Source organism: Zonotrichia albicollis, chromosome 1, assembly GCF_047830755.1.
Source record: "Zonotrichia albicollis isolate bZonAlb1 chromosome 1, bZonAlb1.hap1, whole genome shotgun sequence".
NCBI lineage: Eukaryota > Metazoa > Chordata > Aves > Passeriformes > Passerellidae > Zonotrichia > Zonotrichia albicollis.
Genome location: NC_133819.1, coordinates 52,292,951 through 52,308,485, shown reverse-complemented (window position 1 = coordinate 52,308,485; position 15,535 = coordinate 52,292,951). Strand labels below are relative to the sequence as shown.

The 15,535-nt window shown below is 43.3% G+C and overlaps 1 protein-coding gene across 2 annotated transcripts in view; it reads right to left on the bottom strand.

Moving 5' to 3' along the window:
* Positions 1-15,535, bottom strand: part of EGFR (epidermal growth factor receptor) — a 156,608-nt gene that overhangs the window by 34,794 nt on the left and 106,279 nt on the right. For both annotated transcript variants that reach the window (XM_005486979.4, XM_026793416.2), the window contains exons 2-13: positions 14,287-14,438; positions 12,599-12,785; positions 11,807-11,941; positions 9,975-10,043; positions 7,669-7,787; positions 6,122-6,263; positions 5,319-5,435; positions 4,643-4,769; positions 4,471-4,544; positions 3,190-3,280; positions 2,238-2,437; positions 1,081-1,213 (exon numbers count right to left, since the gene is read on the bottom strand). In XM_005486979.4, the coding sequence (XP_005487036.2) occupies positions 1,081-1,213; positions 2,238-2,437; positions 3,190-3,280; positions 4,471-4,544; positions 4,643-4,769; positions 5,319-5,435; positions 6,122-6,263; positions 7,669-7,787; positions 9,975-10,043; positions 11,807-11,941; positions 12,599-12,785; positions 14,287-14,438 (1,546 nt within the window). The remainder of the gene's footprint in view (positions 1-1,080; positions 1,214-2,237; positions 2,438-3,189; positions 3,281-4,470; positions 4,545-4,642; positions 4,770-5,318; positions 5,436-6,121; positions 6,264-7,668; positions 7,788-9,974; positions 10,044-11,806; positions 11,942-12,598; positions 12,786-14,286; positions 14,439-15,535) is intronic.

Here is a 15,535-nt window from a genome sequence, read left to right as displayed (position 1 = left end):
GCATTCCAGATTGCACACTACAAATTAGTTTACTTTCCCTTTGAAGCTAATGTCACAGAATACTCACAATCATTTCTAGAGGCTTTTAAATGGTAGTGATGCAAAGAGATCAGCAAAAACAGTTCAAGTGATTCCAAGGCTACAAATAATAATTAGGAAAGTTAAACAGCAAGGCACTGATAATTAAATTCATGTCCTCTCTACAACACACAATGAATCATTAAAATATGAAAGTTGGGAACAGATGGTTTTAATAGCAATAAAGCTGTTCCACTTCAAGTAATGGTGTTATTAATTAAACTAAATCTACCCATCATTTGACACAAAATAATGCCCTGATCTGCCCTTCAGGTTATAATAGCTGCTAGAGGGAATTCACTCAACAAAAAAAGACAGCTGCTAAACTGCAAACCACTAGAGAAATACAAACATCAGAGGCATTAGCACCCTGACAAGTACTTGCTCAATACTCAGGAGCTTTAAAAGTCAGACTTTGTAATTTTGCTGCTAGACATGCCTTTTCCACCTACATCGCCTGTTGAATTGACACACAAGGCAGCAATATTTTTCCATGTCCTGAGTGAGGCTGAGGCAACAATTTTGTCTGAAATTGCTGATCTCAGTAATTTTCAGATGAAAGTTCATTATCCCTTCAACTTTGCAAACTGCAAGGGTGAGCTGCTCATCTGAGCAAATATAAGAGGAAAGAAATCTGCCAAGCAGTGAAGCCCTGGCTCTGGGGATGTCTGAGCTCACAGAGATTCTAAATGGCTCTCTCACAGTGTACTTGACATTACAGCCACAGATTGAGCTTTAAACTCCTCCAGACAGTCTCCTTGTGGGCTTAAGGGGATGTTTTCTTAGCAGTCACCATGTCAGGAGCAAACTCCTAACCAGTACTGAATGGGGAAGGAGAGGTACCTTAGCTAGGTATTGTGTTCACACAGCATCTCTGCAAGCTGGGGCAATCCCATGCAACCAGAGATCCATCTTCTTGCTTTCTTTCTAGCTACAACACATTCTAAAAACTAAAACCCCCACACCATCACCAAAACCCAAAGCACCCCTGAGACACCTTACCCTTGCAGGATGTTGCACTGTTTCACACATTCCTTCTGACGGTCAAAAAATCTGCAGGAGAAGCAGTGGAAGGGCCCTGGGCCCCAGCAGCCTACATCTGAGCACAGGGGATCACAAACATGCTTGGCAGCAGCTGAGAGAGACAGAGGGACAAGAAAAGACATGAATGTCAAGGAGGTAAGAGAGAGGTCAAACTCTCCATTCTCACTCCAGCTGACCAACCCGCTTCCCCAGCCTGTTCCAAAGCAGATATGAATAGGCTCTGGTAGAGTGGAAGAGGAGTAATTGCTCTTCTCTAAATCCTAAAGCCTGAAATTGAGTGATTTCTGGCCATTCAAAATAAGAATTATATCCTCTGTGACAGCTTAACAGATGTATAATAAAGTTAAGTCAGGCTGACGGAGCTGGGGATGTCCACCCTGGGGAAAAGACAGCTCTGGAGAAACATTATTGGGGCTTTTTTGTACTTGAAGGACACTTTTAACACCTTTTTAACAAGGCCTATAGTGACAGGAGACGGGGAAATGCTTTTAAACAGATAGATTTATGCATACAATGAAGACATAGTTACAATGGGTGGTGAGACACTGAGTTGCACAGGTAATTGGTGGATGCCTAATCCCTCAAAGTTCAGGGTCAGATTGGATGGGGCCCTGAGCAACCTGGTCTAGCGGGAGACATCACTGCCCACAGCACAGGGCCTGCGTGACCTTTAAAGGTTCCTTCTCACCCAAACCATTCTGTATTTCTATGACAAATATCTAAAATATAGCAAATTCATATTCTGCAAAACGAAATAGATTTTGGCCCAGGGACCACTGCAGTCAATAGCAGTATAATTGAACAACAGCTTCAACCTTGTTAAAAAAGGCCAGGTTTAGGAGTTAGCTTTTGTGTCCTTCAAGTGACGCGCCTTATATTCATAGTAATGAAGAAGTTCCTGATTTGCTGGACACCACAAAGTCCACATTTTGGTGGGAAGGAAAAAAAATCCCACTTTTCCCTCACCACTTTCATTAAAGCAGTATCACTGATGAATTTTGTAGCCATAGGAACATGGAGAAAAAAGCCTTGCTTTTTCAATCATGAAAATGCAAGCTTACTTTTGAATTTCAGCATGAGCTTTGATGGTGAGCAGGAATGCAGCACTGACTTACCACACTCTTTTTTATCCCTATTCTGTAAAATCTTCGTTTTCTGGCTCTCAGTTGCAAACAGGCTGTACCAGTCCATGGTGTCAGCATAGCAGAGGTTCTTGTTCCTCATAATGGCAACATCTCCATCACTTATTTCCTTGAGGGAGCGCAGCCCTAGGGACTGTATTTTCAAGTTAACAACAGCAAGGGAATACTGGCCACTAAAATGGAGAGGGACAAATAGAAAAAACATGGAAGAAAGGTAATTAGTAAGCAGGATGTATTCAGCATGTTTTTCTTCTAGTTGTCAAATGCATCCTGCTGTGTACCGCATTTTCTTCAAGCAAGGTTCTGCTCAGCCTTCTAAACTTAATGCCACATACATGCCATGCCTTTAATGTAACAACTCCAATACTCACATCTGGTTTTGCAAGGGTTTTTTAAGCTAAAACTGTCAGGACACACGTATTCTGACAAGTAAATGAAGTGTAACAATGGTTGTAGGTAAAGCAGCTATTACGTTGTTCTTGTCCACCAAGCCACTCTTCCTTCTGGGGCAAGCCTAGGAGGGCACTTGGATGCATTGCTGATGTCTGCGCTGCTTGGCAGCCTCCATCCACGACTGCCCAGCTGCCTCAAATCCCAAAGTGTTCCTGGTCACATTATGACTTATCCCAGACTTTAAAGAGCATTTTCTGTCCTGCTTGTGCTTGCAGGATGGTGGGGGAAACCCTGGTCCTGAAAGCAGGCTGAGGGCAGCCCTCCATACATGGCACAGAGCTGAGGGTCTTCTCTCCCAGGGCACATTATCTATGCTGCAGAGATGGTGCTCTACTCCTTGCAGGGTTTGCCCCATTTTGCATCAGTTTTGGGACACCTGAGTCTCACACTGCTTGCAACCTTGGTGTGCTCAGACAAGAGCAGCCTGAAACAGGGTTTCTCTTAGAGTGGCTGTGGCACATGATTTACTTACTGTTGCTTTGTTCTGCCTCGTATAATCTCCAGATTTTCGAAAGCGTAGAGATCAGTAGCATTCTCAGGCCAGGCTTGAATCAACAAAAATCCTGCAAGAGGTAAAGAAGATTAAAAAATAACCATAATGGAAATAAACTCACCGTTAGTACTGGCAGCAGAACCTTCTCCTGTAGCAAATCCTGCACCAAGAGAAGGCACTTGTGCTTTCCCTGTGCTTATCTGAAGGACCATCTCAAAGTCTAACATGACATTTTAGGGAGCAAGGAGATATTTTTAAACCCTGTTTAATAAACAGTTTACTTCTTAGCCCACCATGAGGGCTTAGGAGTGCAACAGAGCGTGTTGGTGAGCTGCACATCCTGCCACACCGAGTCACCAGCAATGATAGCTCTTGCCAGCAGATACCCTGGCTGGGAGGCTGCAGGCTCTGGATCTGTGGGAGAAAGGCAGCACCCCATCCCGTTTTTCAGCTGATCTCAGGGAAGAGGGAAACTGAAAAGCAGGAACAGAGCAGAATAACTACTTGTAGTGGATTTTTTGAGGCAAACAGAATTCCCCACTCAGCTGAGGTGTTTGGGAGGAAGGGGAGAATTTGGAAAATTGCAGGCTGCTGTATGAAGCTCTGCAGTTAGTCACTGCTACCCTGAAGGGAGCCACACAGGTGAGAGAGAAACAAAAGAAGAACTGGAGTCATGCCTGTAGACCCAGCCCCAATGTTACATTTATTGCATAATGGGCTGAACACAATTACTTTAATTGATACTTGGTGCAAGACGGTGGCTGAGTGCTCTGCTGGCTGCGTTGTGCTCATGGAGACACATTCACCCCAAGGAAGAGCTCATCAGGCTGGAGAGGGTGTCTCCATAAGGATGACGCAAGCCCCTGAGCACGCTTCCCTAAGGAGCTGCTGAAAGGTTTTCCACAAATAGAAACACACTTGGCTTTTTTTAGCTGGAGTGGCACGCCTCTGCATCACCACACGCTTCTTGGGTGGCTGAGGATCTCCACTGCTTTTACTCTTTTCTAGGGCTCACAGTTCAGCAGAAGGGATGATCTGGCCAAACCACACACCTTGGATGGAGGACCACTATGGGTTATGTGGGCGTAATCCTGGCAATGTGCTGCTGACCACCTTGGTTAAGAGTGACCCTTGTTAGCTCAGAGACAAGAAACACTTTGCATGCACTTCTCTTCATTTGCTTAAAAAATTTCCCTCCTCCCCATTTGTGTTTTTGGCAGTATCAGTCAAAAAACACCTCAGCTTAAATTCACTGCTAACCTGATATTTCTTTGACTGTTTTGAAGACATCCAATTTCTTGGGATCCAAAGGTAGGGTCTTTGTGAAGGCATCACTGAAACAAACAGAATGAGAAATTGGGAAAAGAACAGCTTAGCCTGGATTTCCCCTAGCTTTTTCCTTTCAGTTCTTGTTGGCCAGCAGGTAACTCACCCTAGAAATGCAACTGGGAGAATGCTGACATCCCCATTGATCTTGGTACAGTTTTTGAAAGAGTCGATATTTGTGGCATTTATGGAGAGTATCCCTTTAAGTTCACCTATTCCAATGCCATTGCACACTGTTAAAGGAGAGATACAAAAGTTAGGGGGGCAAAAGTGCAGCCCAGTCACCTGGCAGGGTAGAAATGTGAAGGTGCTCCAAGTTCAGAAAGAATTCCCATATGGTCAAACCGATCACTCTGAGCTTCATAGGTCTTTTGCATATTTTTGCTTTTCAGAAAGTGCCACAGGATAACTGCTTCCTGCTTGCCCAGCTGTGCAGCTCTGGTCTGAGCATCTTTGCACAGAAGCTCTGGCACACTCTCTTTGCCCCATTTACATTGCCCTTGATGAGACACAGGGAAGAACAAATGGAGGAGAAGGCTGATGTGCAAGATATACATGCACACAACACACAATTTTATCTACTGTACTTGTGGTGTATCCCACCTGGAAAGCATGCTCCACAGTCATGCTTCCTGATCAAACCTCTTGTCACATCTCCAGACTATTACTGGACCTGCTTTATACTGAATTTGCACTTAACTAAGATCAGAACTCCCTACACTTTTCCTAGTAAGTTCTCTATCATCCCAAAGCCTCACTGGTTTAGTCCATGCTTTTTTTACCTTTGCTGCATAGCCCATCACACTTTTTACACTTCCGAACACCATTTTCTTCCACTTCGTAAGTGTCAGCGTTGCACGAGCGAACGCAGGAGCCATGGTCTGTCACCACGTAGTTGTCTGGAAAAAAAAGGGTACAAAGGTGGCTGAATTACAAGAGGGATGCTTTGAGGGCCAGACAAGCACTTCAAGACTTGTAAGAAAAAAGCGGTTTGAGCTTTTGGCACACTCAGGAAAGTACAGGCATTAACCATGATCATCACAAACATCATTTGAAGGTAGATGAACATACAGTGCTATCATCATTTTACAGGGAGGGGAATGGTCACAGAAGGATAAAACAACATTAAAGTCTTGATGGATTAAAAAATACAGAAATGGAACAGCAAGAAAGGAAAAGCAAGAATCTGTAAAGAAAACAAGGATCACAGGCCTTCAAATGGAGTGTTAAAATCAATTACTTTTTAAAAGTGTTAATTAAGAACCAGTTAAGAGTTAATAATACTCTGGTAACCCACAGCATTGATGCCATATAGCCATTGTTTTAATGGTTTTTAGAAGATGCTTTTCTCTTCAGTATTCAGTAAATTTTCAGAAGTCAAAACGCAAAGATTGAAAACCAGGCAAGGTGATGGATGCAGACTGTTTCAAGAGGCTCACTTTGTCATCTGTTCTCAGTTCCCACAGAAATTGAAGAGAACAATAGCTTTTTAACCTGACCACAACACAGAGGGATGACATAGCACCCTTCCCGCTTTTCTCCAACTCCCCACCTCCTCTGGGGCTGCAACCTGAAATGAACTTACGTGGACATTCCTTCACACAAGTGGCTCCAAAGCTGTATTTTCCTTCAGGGTTCACATCCATCTGGTAAGTGGTGGGGTTATACAGGACCAATGGGGGACACGTATCCTTGCACGTAGCATCATCCCGAAACTTGCGGCACGCCTGTCATGGAACAACAGCACCCATTAAACGGCCTTTTCCTTAAAAAGTGACAGTGATTTTACATCAGGTCTTCAAAACAGTCTGATGGCCTCTGCTGCTTCCCGCTTAGCTCTAATGCAAACCCCAAGCAGCTACACGGATCGTCCCTCAGGCTTTGAGGTTGAAAGGTTGCTTCAGGCTGGGCAAAGGAGTTCGGTATTTTTTTTTTAAAAAAGAAACCATGAGCTTTTCTTTTTCTGAACAAGAAACCTTGGCACTCTGGTGGGGAGCTGCTGGGATTCACGTGGGAACAGGAGCAAATCTGCATGCCTTAGACAGAAAAATTTTCCCTTACAAGCAGCAACCAGATCAAGACAAACTGTACTTTTCTTGGCCAGTTTTTAATAACCTAAATCAAATCAAGTCCTTTCCTGCCAATTACTGACTTTTCTGGCTAAATATTAAACTCAAGCCATTATATTTGGCTGCAGGTAATGAACAATTTAGCAAGCATTTATGAAGGGCAAGTTGGTTCTTCCAATCTAAATCTGCATTAAATTAGTAATGACTCCCTTTTTCCCTTTCTTCTCCCCTGGCTTTCCAGATGAGAAACAGTAACTGTGTGAGCCAGTAAGGGGATCATAGCCATCTTAAAAGAAAACCAGGAATAGAGGTAACAACAATAAAATCCAGGTTGGACAATTTCTGTGGTGATTACTGAGATGTCACTGAATTTTCAATGGAGTGTAGTGCAAACATGGGGAAGAGTTAAAACCACAGCATGCACCAAACCCCTGAAACTCTTGTGGAAAAGCAATGAGACCTTTATTCCCTAAAGAAGCTCCATTTGTTTCTTCCTTCTTCACTGCCCCAGGGCTCCCCAAATACAGTTCTTTTGTGGCAAGTCAAAAGCAGAAAGCGAAACCCGGATTTCATGCGTGAAGTTCGGTGAAATGCAAAGAAATGAAGATCCATCACTTCTTTACTTCCCTTACAAGTTCTTGCTTTGGTAAACCAAGATTACTAGTGCTAAGGACCACAAGGCAAAGCTGTGCTGGCCCAGATAACTGCTGCACCATGGGGGCAGCTGTGGGCCTGTCCATGTGGGGAAGTTGCCCACAGCAAACACTTGGATGCTCTGCAACAATGCTGAGCTCACTGGGCAGTCAAAGGCACTAACACTGGTTTGGAACACACTAGGAAGGTCCATGGGCAGAGTCAGTAAACACCAGCCCAGGGTGCTGCGAAGGTCATGTCATCTTCCCTCCCAACAGCCACCCACGCAGGGAGGCCCTGGAGCACCCTCCAGATCAGCATCTCTCAGGAGGCCTTCTGGGGCTGCAGAAGGCTAGAGGACATGCAGCTGAAAGCCCTGCTTGCTGTGTCAGGGACTGAGGCCATTGTGGTGGTGGTGCAGCGTCATTACCAGGCAGTCACTCTCCCGAGGCCCGGTGCAGCCCGCGGCGCACTGGTTGTGGCAGCAGTCGCTGGGCACCTTCCCCCTGCACCGACCGGAGCACTGCTGAGCACAGATGACTTTTGTTACTGGAAGATACAAGAAAAAAGGAAAAACATCAGCTGTGCTTGCTATAATGAGATCAAGAAATATGGAGAAAAGGTCTGGTGCAGGTTCTGTGCTAGATTTTCCTCATGGGACGTTCTGTCCTCATTTAAGGCCAAAGTTTGGGAGGGGTGAGAGCGAGTGTGGGTGGTGGTAAGAAGGGGTCATGCTCAGCCTGTAATTATCTTGGCTCTTATGAGGTGCTAAGAACTCTGATCCCAGCCAGGAAATATGTCCTGCTTAGAAAGAACAACCTGGTTGCACCAAAACTGTGACAGAGTCATTGCATCTTATAGCTGGGCAACAGAGACATGGAGACATCTGTCTCCATTTCATTGAGAAAATTTGCTATTATGGTGCTAACTTTGGGAAAAACAATGTGACAGAATCGCCAGGACTCTGTACTATAACTAGAAACTATACATTGTAGGTGTGGTGCTGTAAAACATCCCTTTAATGCACTAAAATATTTCCAAAATTTTCAGAGATAGGGGACACTCACTCAGCAATCAGATTTCATGCGCATATTGAATTATTTTTCTTTAATGTTCAAATCCTTGGCCAAATTTTATCTTCATTACCAAACTCCCTCAGGGTTTGCACCAGTGCAACAACCCAAAGGAAAGAACTGGCCCTGGTCCAGCTTTTTGCAGAAAAGCAAAAACTAACTGAAACATTTTGTTGAGAATTGGGAAAGCTTCTTCATTTGAATATCAAAGCAAAGAAAAGGATCATCAGAACAATTTAAAAAAAAAAACACAAATGAATGGCTAGCATGTTTTTGTACCAGAGACCCAAAATGAGATTGTTAGTTCTCTTAAAAAAAAAATAAATTACTGATCCATGAAGCATGGCATAAGGTGCCAGAAGAACCTGATGGCTACTCTGCTTCATACAGCATCCTGAGCATTTCAGCTGTGCACTGTGCTAACTGTTATCAACTTCACAGTTGGCACAAATGAGTTACAATATTATCAGAAATTCCTGTAAGTCTGAAAACCATGGTTGTTAATTAACAGAAAATTATTTCAAAAAATAGCCAGCTACAGGGTATATAACAGTGATTTTTTTTCAAAAGCATATATTCTTTTTCCATTACACAGTTCTGTATCCAAAGTGTATTATTTTATTTTTTCTTGTAGGCCTATAAGCAAGGTTGAATATTTTCAAGGAAACAGATTATTTCCACAGTATGCATTAGTTTCTCTGATAGCAACTCCTCCATTTAACTAGAAACAGGGGAATAAAAGGCACATTGTTCTACATGGACAGCATTTTGATACAATTTTTCATAAGAATTAGCAGGGGAATAAAGGACCTCATCACTTTGATAACTATTCCTGCTGGAAACATATATTATATCAAACATTTTTACTTCATATAGAGAATCCCACGCTCATTTCCAGAAGAAAGAGACTTATCCCCCAAACTTTCCCACATATGGCAATGTGGGATACATTTTCAGTTGGCCAGAATCTCAAATGCCTGGAGAGGTGAGCAAGAGCCCGCAAAAGATTTTATTTCATGCACTCCTGATTGCAGTGAGGGTTTGTAAATGCTGGAAGCTCGCAGGGCTGGGACCTGAGGTTTCGCAAGGTTCTGGGACAGCTGTGCAGCCTCAGCTGCAGGAACCAGCCCAGGAAGGGCTTTGTATGCACAGACATTGTGCACCCTGAGAGCCAAACTGCAGAGCCAGCTGACAAAAACTGAAGCATGCCCTAAGTGAAGACAGGAAAGGTATACGCTCCTCCTTCCTCAAGCTCTAACTCACACAAATGTGGCGTGATATTTGCAGACAAAAAACTTAGGTTCAGGTGACTATTTGCAATGGAAAACTGAATGTAGGGTGTTGCTTTCATTTGCATTATGTCTAGATCAGCCGTTTTTCCACTGAACTTTTCACAAAATAAGACCCAGTCTATTTGTCCACTTTTTAAAGAGAAAAAGAAAAAGCAGTGAAACAAATTGTCATGGTGTTCTTCCTCAACCTTTACTTTAGGAAAAATATACTGTTGCAAAATCCCAGGCACTTGTAAATGGATGTTTCTGATGCTCTCTTAGTATCAAGGAAGCATCCTACTTGCATAATTACAGTTAGTTTTTCAGTAGACAGAAATGTAGTATGTATGTTAGAGCACACAACCTATTTCTTAACTGATCTACAGGCTTACATGTCTGGCAGTTTTGTTCACCAGGGCCCCAGCAGTGGTCTTCTGTGCAGTTCTGATGGCATTTGGGACCTAAAACACAAGACAGAGTATAATATTCTGTAAACTAAGAAAATAACAATGTACCATGAACAACAGAAAACAATTACTTGAGATTTCCTTCCTGATAAACCAGGGTAGGAAGCACCTACATAACAGTGCTCAAAAAATTTGAGACCTGAATTTGTTATCCTTTGTTCACCTCTGCTTCCCTACGTGCAGTTCTCCACCTCCACACCTTTGAGCAAGCGAGCACAATACCCAGCCAGTCTAGCTTACGAAAGAGGAATATTTTTCCCAGGAACAGGAATCTCAGCTACTGCCCGGCTGGCTGGCCCTTCTGCTGGGGTTTTCATGCAATGGCAAGTCACCACTGGCTTGAAGTCAGGCATGTGCCAGCTGCTCACTCCAGGCCACATGTAAATCAGTGTTTCTGAACAAGGCAGTTCTAAAAAGAAAACAAATCCAACTGGATTCACAGGCAACTGCCAGCTACTCTGACCACAAAGTAATTTGACTTGTCTGCTTTGTGCCCTCCTCCCATCCTCTGCCAAAAATACTCCTTGTGCAGGACTATGCTGCAGACGCATGATTTATGGAGAGGTGGGCAGGATGGACAGACACCTTGCCTGACCTCAAGCATTCAGTGCTGGGCTCTTTTCCATTCTTCCCTCCTTGCTCTGTTCCTTTTTTCTCTTAATGACAAGCAAAGTCCCAGAGAAACAACTTATTTTAGAGTATGGCATCATTATTAAAGCCATAAAAGGCTGTCTTAGGAGATTAATGTGGAATTCACTAAATTTAAAAGACATTTCCTACTCGAGTGCTTCTTCCCACTAACAGCATGTGATTCTCCTTCCCCCCGTCAGCCATCAAATAGCTGAACAAATGCCAATACTTGTCCAAGAGTTGATTGATTTGGTGTGGGACCAAAGAACTTTATTTTTTTTAAGTTGAAAAGTTAAAGGTTAACATTTCTGTGGTGTTCAGAGCCAAATGCCTGTGCTGACATGTATAGTTTGCAACTCCTTGATTACGCCAGGGCTCCATAGAAAAATAAGTCAACACAGAAGTTGGCTATTAGCTCAGGCAATTATGCAACTGGAAGAAGATAAAGAAAATATGTTTTCCTGCCAATTTATAGTGCCAGAAATGAAATGCTCAGAAATGAAAATAAACTCTCCTTTCTGTGAAATGACTGGGGATTTTACGAGGGACTCATAAGTCTGCAGGATTAGCTTGAGCCTGCTCTGAGCATATGCTGTACAAACTTTTTTATATATCTCCTCATCTCCCTGTTGATCTGAAGTGTCAGATTTATCTACCTGTTTATTAATACTTTTGCCAGGATAATCTGTGGAGCCCAAAACAGGAGAATTTTATGGCATTACGTGGGCCCTAGCTCTAAGAAGGCTTCAAGTAACTCTATGAAGCTCCCCATATGGTTTTTCTAGACCAGAGCCTTATGATGTAAACAGAAGATTGCTGGAAAGGAAATGAATGCACGTTTTTCTGAGCTGTCTTTCTGAGCTGAGCACATATGCAGAGTACTGTCTTAAATCAAGAGGAACATTCCCAAGAACTTTGCTGAGTTGTGAGTTAAGGACCTAACCATCATGAAGAATTCTGTCTTAGGCCAGTGGTGCAGAAAAGAAAGCATTTCTCTTGGAACAGAGCTGGGTGGCCTTTGTTAGGAATTGTTGGACCAGGAATCCACTGCATGAAAGATGGGATGTTCATTTTACTCTCTGAAATGGAGGGGGGGAGCACAGCACTTTTCATAAGTTAATACTCACAAGAAGACAGGTTGCTTGCAAATTCAAGCACCGTGGGAGGTTTCTTGCTTGTGTCAATGATGTCATTCCAAAGAACAGTATCCATGTTGCACAGTTTGGGGTTGTTGCTGATTTTAACACCTCCATTGAGAATTTCTGTTAAACAAAAAAAAAAAATTGCTAAGTGAAGCAAATCCCTATTTTGACCCAGAGACATCCCCAAAATGTCTCTGCTCTAAAGAAAGAGAAATAAGTTACATCTTTCTCCACCTCAGTCACCTGATACTGACAGAAAGGAACAATCAGGGCATCAGACTCCTGATGGTGTAACTAACACCTGGATCAGACCAACAGGTTCTGCAGAGCCAGCTTTTCTTGGATGCCACAAAGATGCCACTATATGTATTCTTCTGCCTGGTGCCACCTCTAGGGCCCACAGCAGTGAGCAGAGTAGGCACTGCTGGTGTGTCCAGCCAGAGACCATGTAAGACACACATAATACCAGTTCCCACAGGGATCTAACAGAAAATATTGATATGTATGCACTGGAATCAAATAATACAAATAACAAATGGATGCTTCTCTGCCAGTTTTGGGAGCAAAGATGAATCTTGATGAGTTTTCTTTGTCTTTTGCAGAAGACTGGCTAGCAGGAGAGCAATTAGAAAACTACATTCAGATCCTTGCTTCTAAAGCAGGTTTTGATGGCCCATGACTTTGAGAGGCAATCTCCAACAGATCTTGACACCAAAGAGTGACAGTTGAAGTTTTAGGCGCCTTTAGAGGTGCCTCCCCTCCTTGCCCATGTCTCACCTGAAAGCCGCTTCATTGGCAGCTGCCGGAGTCCCTGGGTTTTATTCATGTGGTAGTTGGATAAAACAGCCAGGGCATAAGAGTTGTCATACAGCACATTGCCTCGGATGATCTGGAGGTTTTCCAGGGGAATGACTTCCACCATGTTAAGGGCGATGAGCACGTAGCCTGCAACCTCCTGTATTGACTGAGAGAGCAACAGAATAACAAGGTGCTTAATCCATAGTACTCTTCAATAATGGCTTTCCTCCTCCCACTCCTCCAATGCACCATCTTTCAATTTTAAGGGATGAGAGACCACCTAATCTCATTAAAAATAAAATAAATCCAAGAATAAGAAGGGACTATGTGCAAAGCCTTGGTGTTTCCCTATATATCCCTATAGGTTTCCCTATACATACCTAAGCATGTATAAACTCACCCTTTCAGCAGCTACCAGGGGGTCATTCCAAAGGTTCAGCACACCCCTGGTTCTGTCCCCAAGTAAGGGTAAGTGGGGCTGATTAGGGCATGCAAGAGAAAAGGGCAAGCATGTATGAAATGGCAACTAAGTGTGATGCTTCCAATAAATACTTGTCTAGCCTTCAGCACCTGGCAGCACTCAGATGCCACCTGATTCAGGCTTTTACATGGTCTCTTCTGTGCCCCTTCCCATGCTCATCAAAGTGAGAGACTAGGCAACCTTCTCCTTCTTAAACAATTTATATCTTTACAGGAAAAAATACAAGTGAGATACTGTTCCTGCATGTGGGTTTATTCCTGTCTTGTATTGTGAAACATATGCATTTCTAACCCCTACAAAAATCACTGCAAGTGAAAATCCTTCAGGCTACTGAAGATATTTTCCTTTTCTATGAAGACTACCAGTAAATTTTCAAGAGACTCATTATGTTCCTTGGAACCCTGAGCTCCCCAATCAGGTTGTGCTTGGGAAAGAAGAATGGCAATACCATCATATTTGTAACTCATATGTTCAAACCACAGATTTTTTGATCTTGCTTGTTACTTGCTGGTGGAGAACCTGCAGGTCCCCATGTCAGCCATGGCTCCTCCCCATGCCACGGCTGTGTTTAAACATCCATCCTCGGTTCACTCCCTCCTCAGCTTGCCTTAATTTGCCCATGAACTTGTGCACAAAACAAATGTTGAGATGGGAGTAGCCCATGTGTCAGTCACAGGGTATTATCTTGAAGATCACTTCAAGAATCCATGTGGGAAGTTATTGCACAGGACTTGCCTGCCTGCTGAGGGTGTGAGCACTTCAGGCTGGAGAGGCACTCACCACTATGGCAGGGGAAGGGACTGCAGTTTGGAGGGCAGGGAAAAGGCCTCCACACTTCACAATCTGCCACTCGCTTTGTGCTTTGCTTTGCCCAACAGCACCACAAAGCCTTTTGCTCTCTGAGAACTGAGATAATAGGTAAGGATGTAATTCTAATTATAAATGAGAATAAACCCATCTGCATGGCACCCAGCACAATGCCTGAAAAGGTATTTCTTAAAGTACCTGGTTTCTTTAGTAGGGTTGAGTGCATCCTGCAGCCTACAGGTATACTTAACTAGCACCTTAACTAGCTATGTTTTTGGATCACCACTGGAATTTCATCAGCAGCTGATCCTTTGCACTTAAAAAATGGGAGTAGGATTTTTTTGTAGCAGAGAAGACCTCATTGGCTATGAACACTAACCTTCAGGAAAGAGAGGTCACGATTGTGCTCCACATATGTAATCTCCAGGTTGCTGAGTACCACCTCACAATTGTTGTACATCCTCTGCAGGCTGGTGAAATGGTCTTCCACATGTCCCAGTTGGGTCAGCTTGTTGTTTGTCCCTTGACAAACTGTGGAGAAAAGGAGAAAGCTCCATGAAGGAAAGGAAGAATTAACTACAGGGCAAAGACTTGTTTCTCACTTATCTTTAAAAGCACTACAGTAAGTTAAGCTTCATAAGAAGCAAGAAGTCATCTGTCATGACTCCACTGGCAATAGTGTAGGAAGTACGCAGTGCTTCCCAGGGACAGAGATGTACCAGAATTCAGAGTTGGAATAACTGCCCATCACTGTCTGTTATAGAAAAGCCGCAATACGAGGCTTTTGTGCATAGGGAGCACTAAGTTTTCTGCATCACAGACATAACTCAGTTCCTGAAGAGAGGACATTGATACAGTTCCACTGAAGACTACTGAAAATGGCATGTTGCCAGGTATCACCAAAAGTGATTTTCCTGAGGACCTATTTTACATTACTTACAGGGGCATTGGGTCTCCTTGTAAGCTCAGAGGAAGGAAGGGGGGCTTCCTGAAGGACCCCTTAAGCTACAAACTCGGGTTTTAAGGTCTAACTGAACCTCCAGGGCTTACACATCTCTTGCCACTCTGACATTTTGGGAGTATGACAGATTTATATTTTCTGGCATATTCAACTTTGGCACTCAAATCCACTTCTGCCTGGTGGGGAAGGAAGAGGTGTCACACAGAGCACCACTGAGATTTCAAATATTTATAACAGCACGATGGAAAAATTAATCCCCTCCTGACATTATATTACACTCCTTTATTAAATCTAGAGGAACTGAAAAAAGTTATCAAGATTGTAATTGATTGCAATGCATGAGCAAAATGCAAACTTGCTCTGAAGAAAAACACCAGACACAACCCTGACAAATTCTGTACTCATACAGTCAATCCCTGTGCTATCCCTACAGGGGTCAAATGAACACATCTCTCAGTTATGCTAATACAGAGAAAAGGAGAATTATACAGAAGACAATGTGGTAAAAAACTTCACAACCCCTTCCAGGGGCTCCTTCAGCTCCACTCTTTTGCTCTTCAGTGGAAGCAGAAGGAGGCTGTTATCTCATTGTTTGCATAATGCAACCCCAGCCTGACTTCACAGCTTTCCATATTGAAAGAATTATATTGTTTTAACTTGGAGAAAT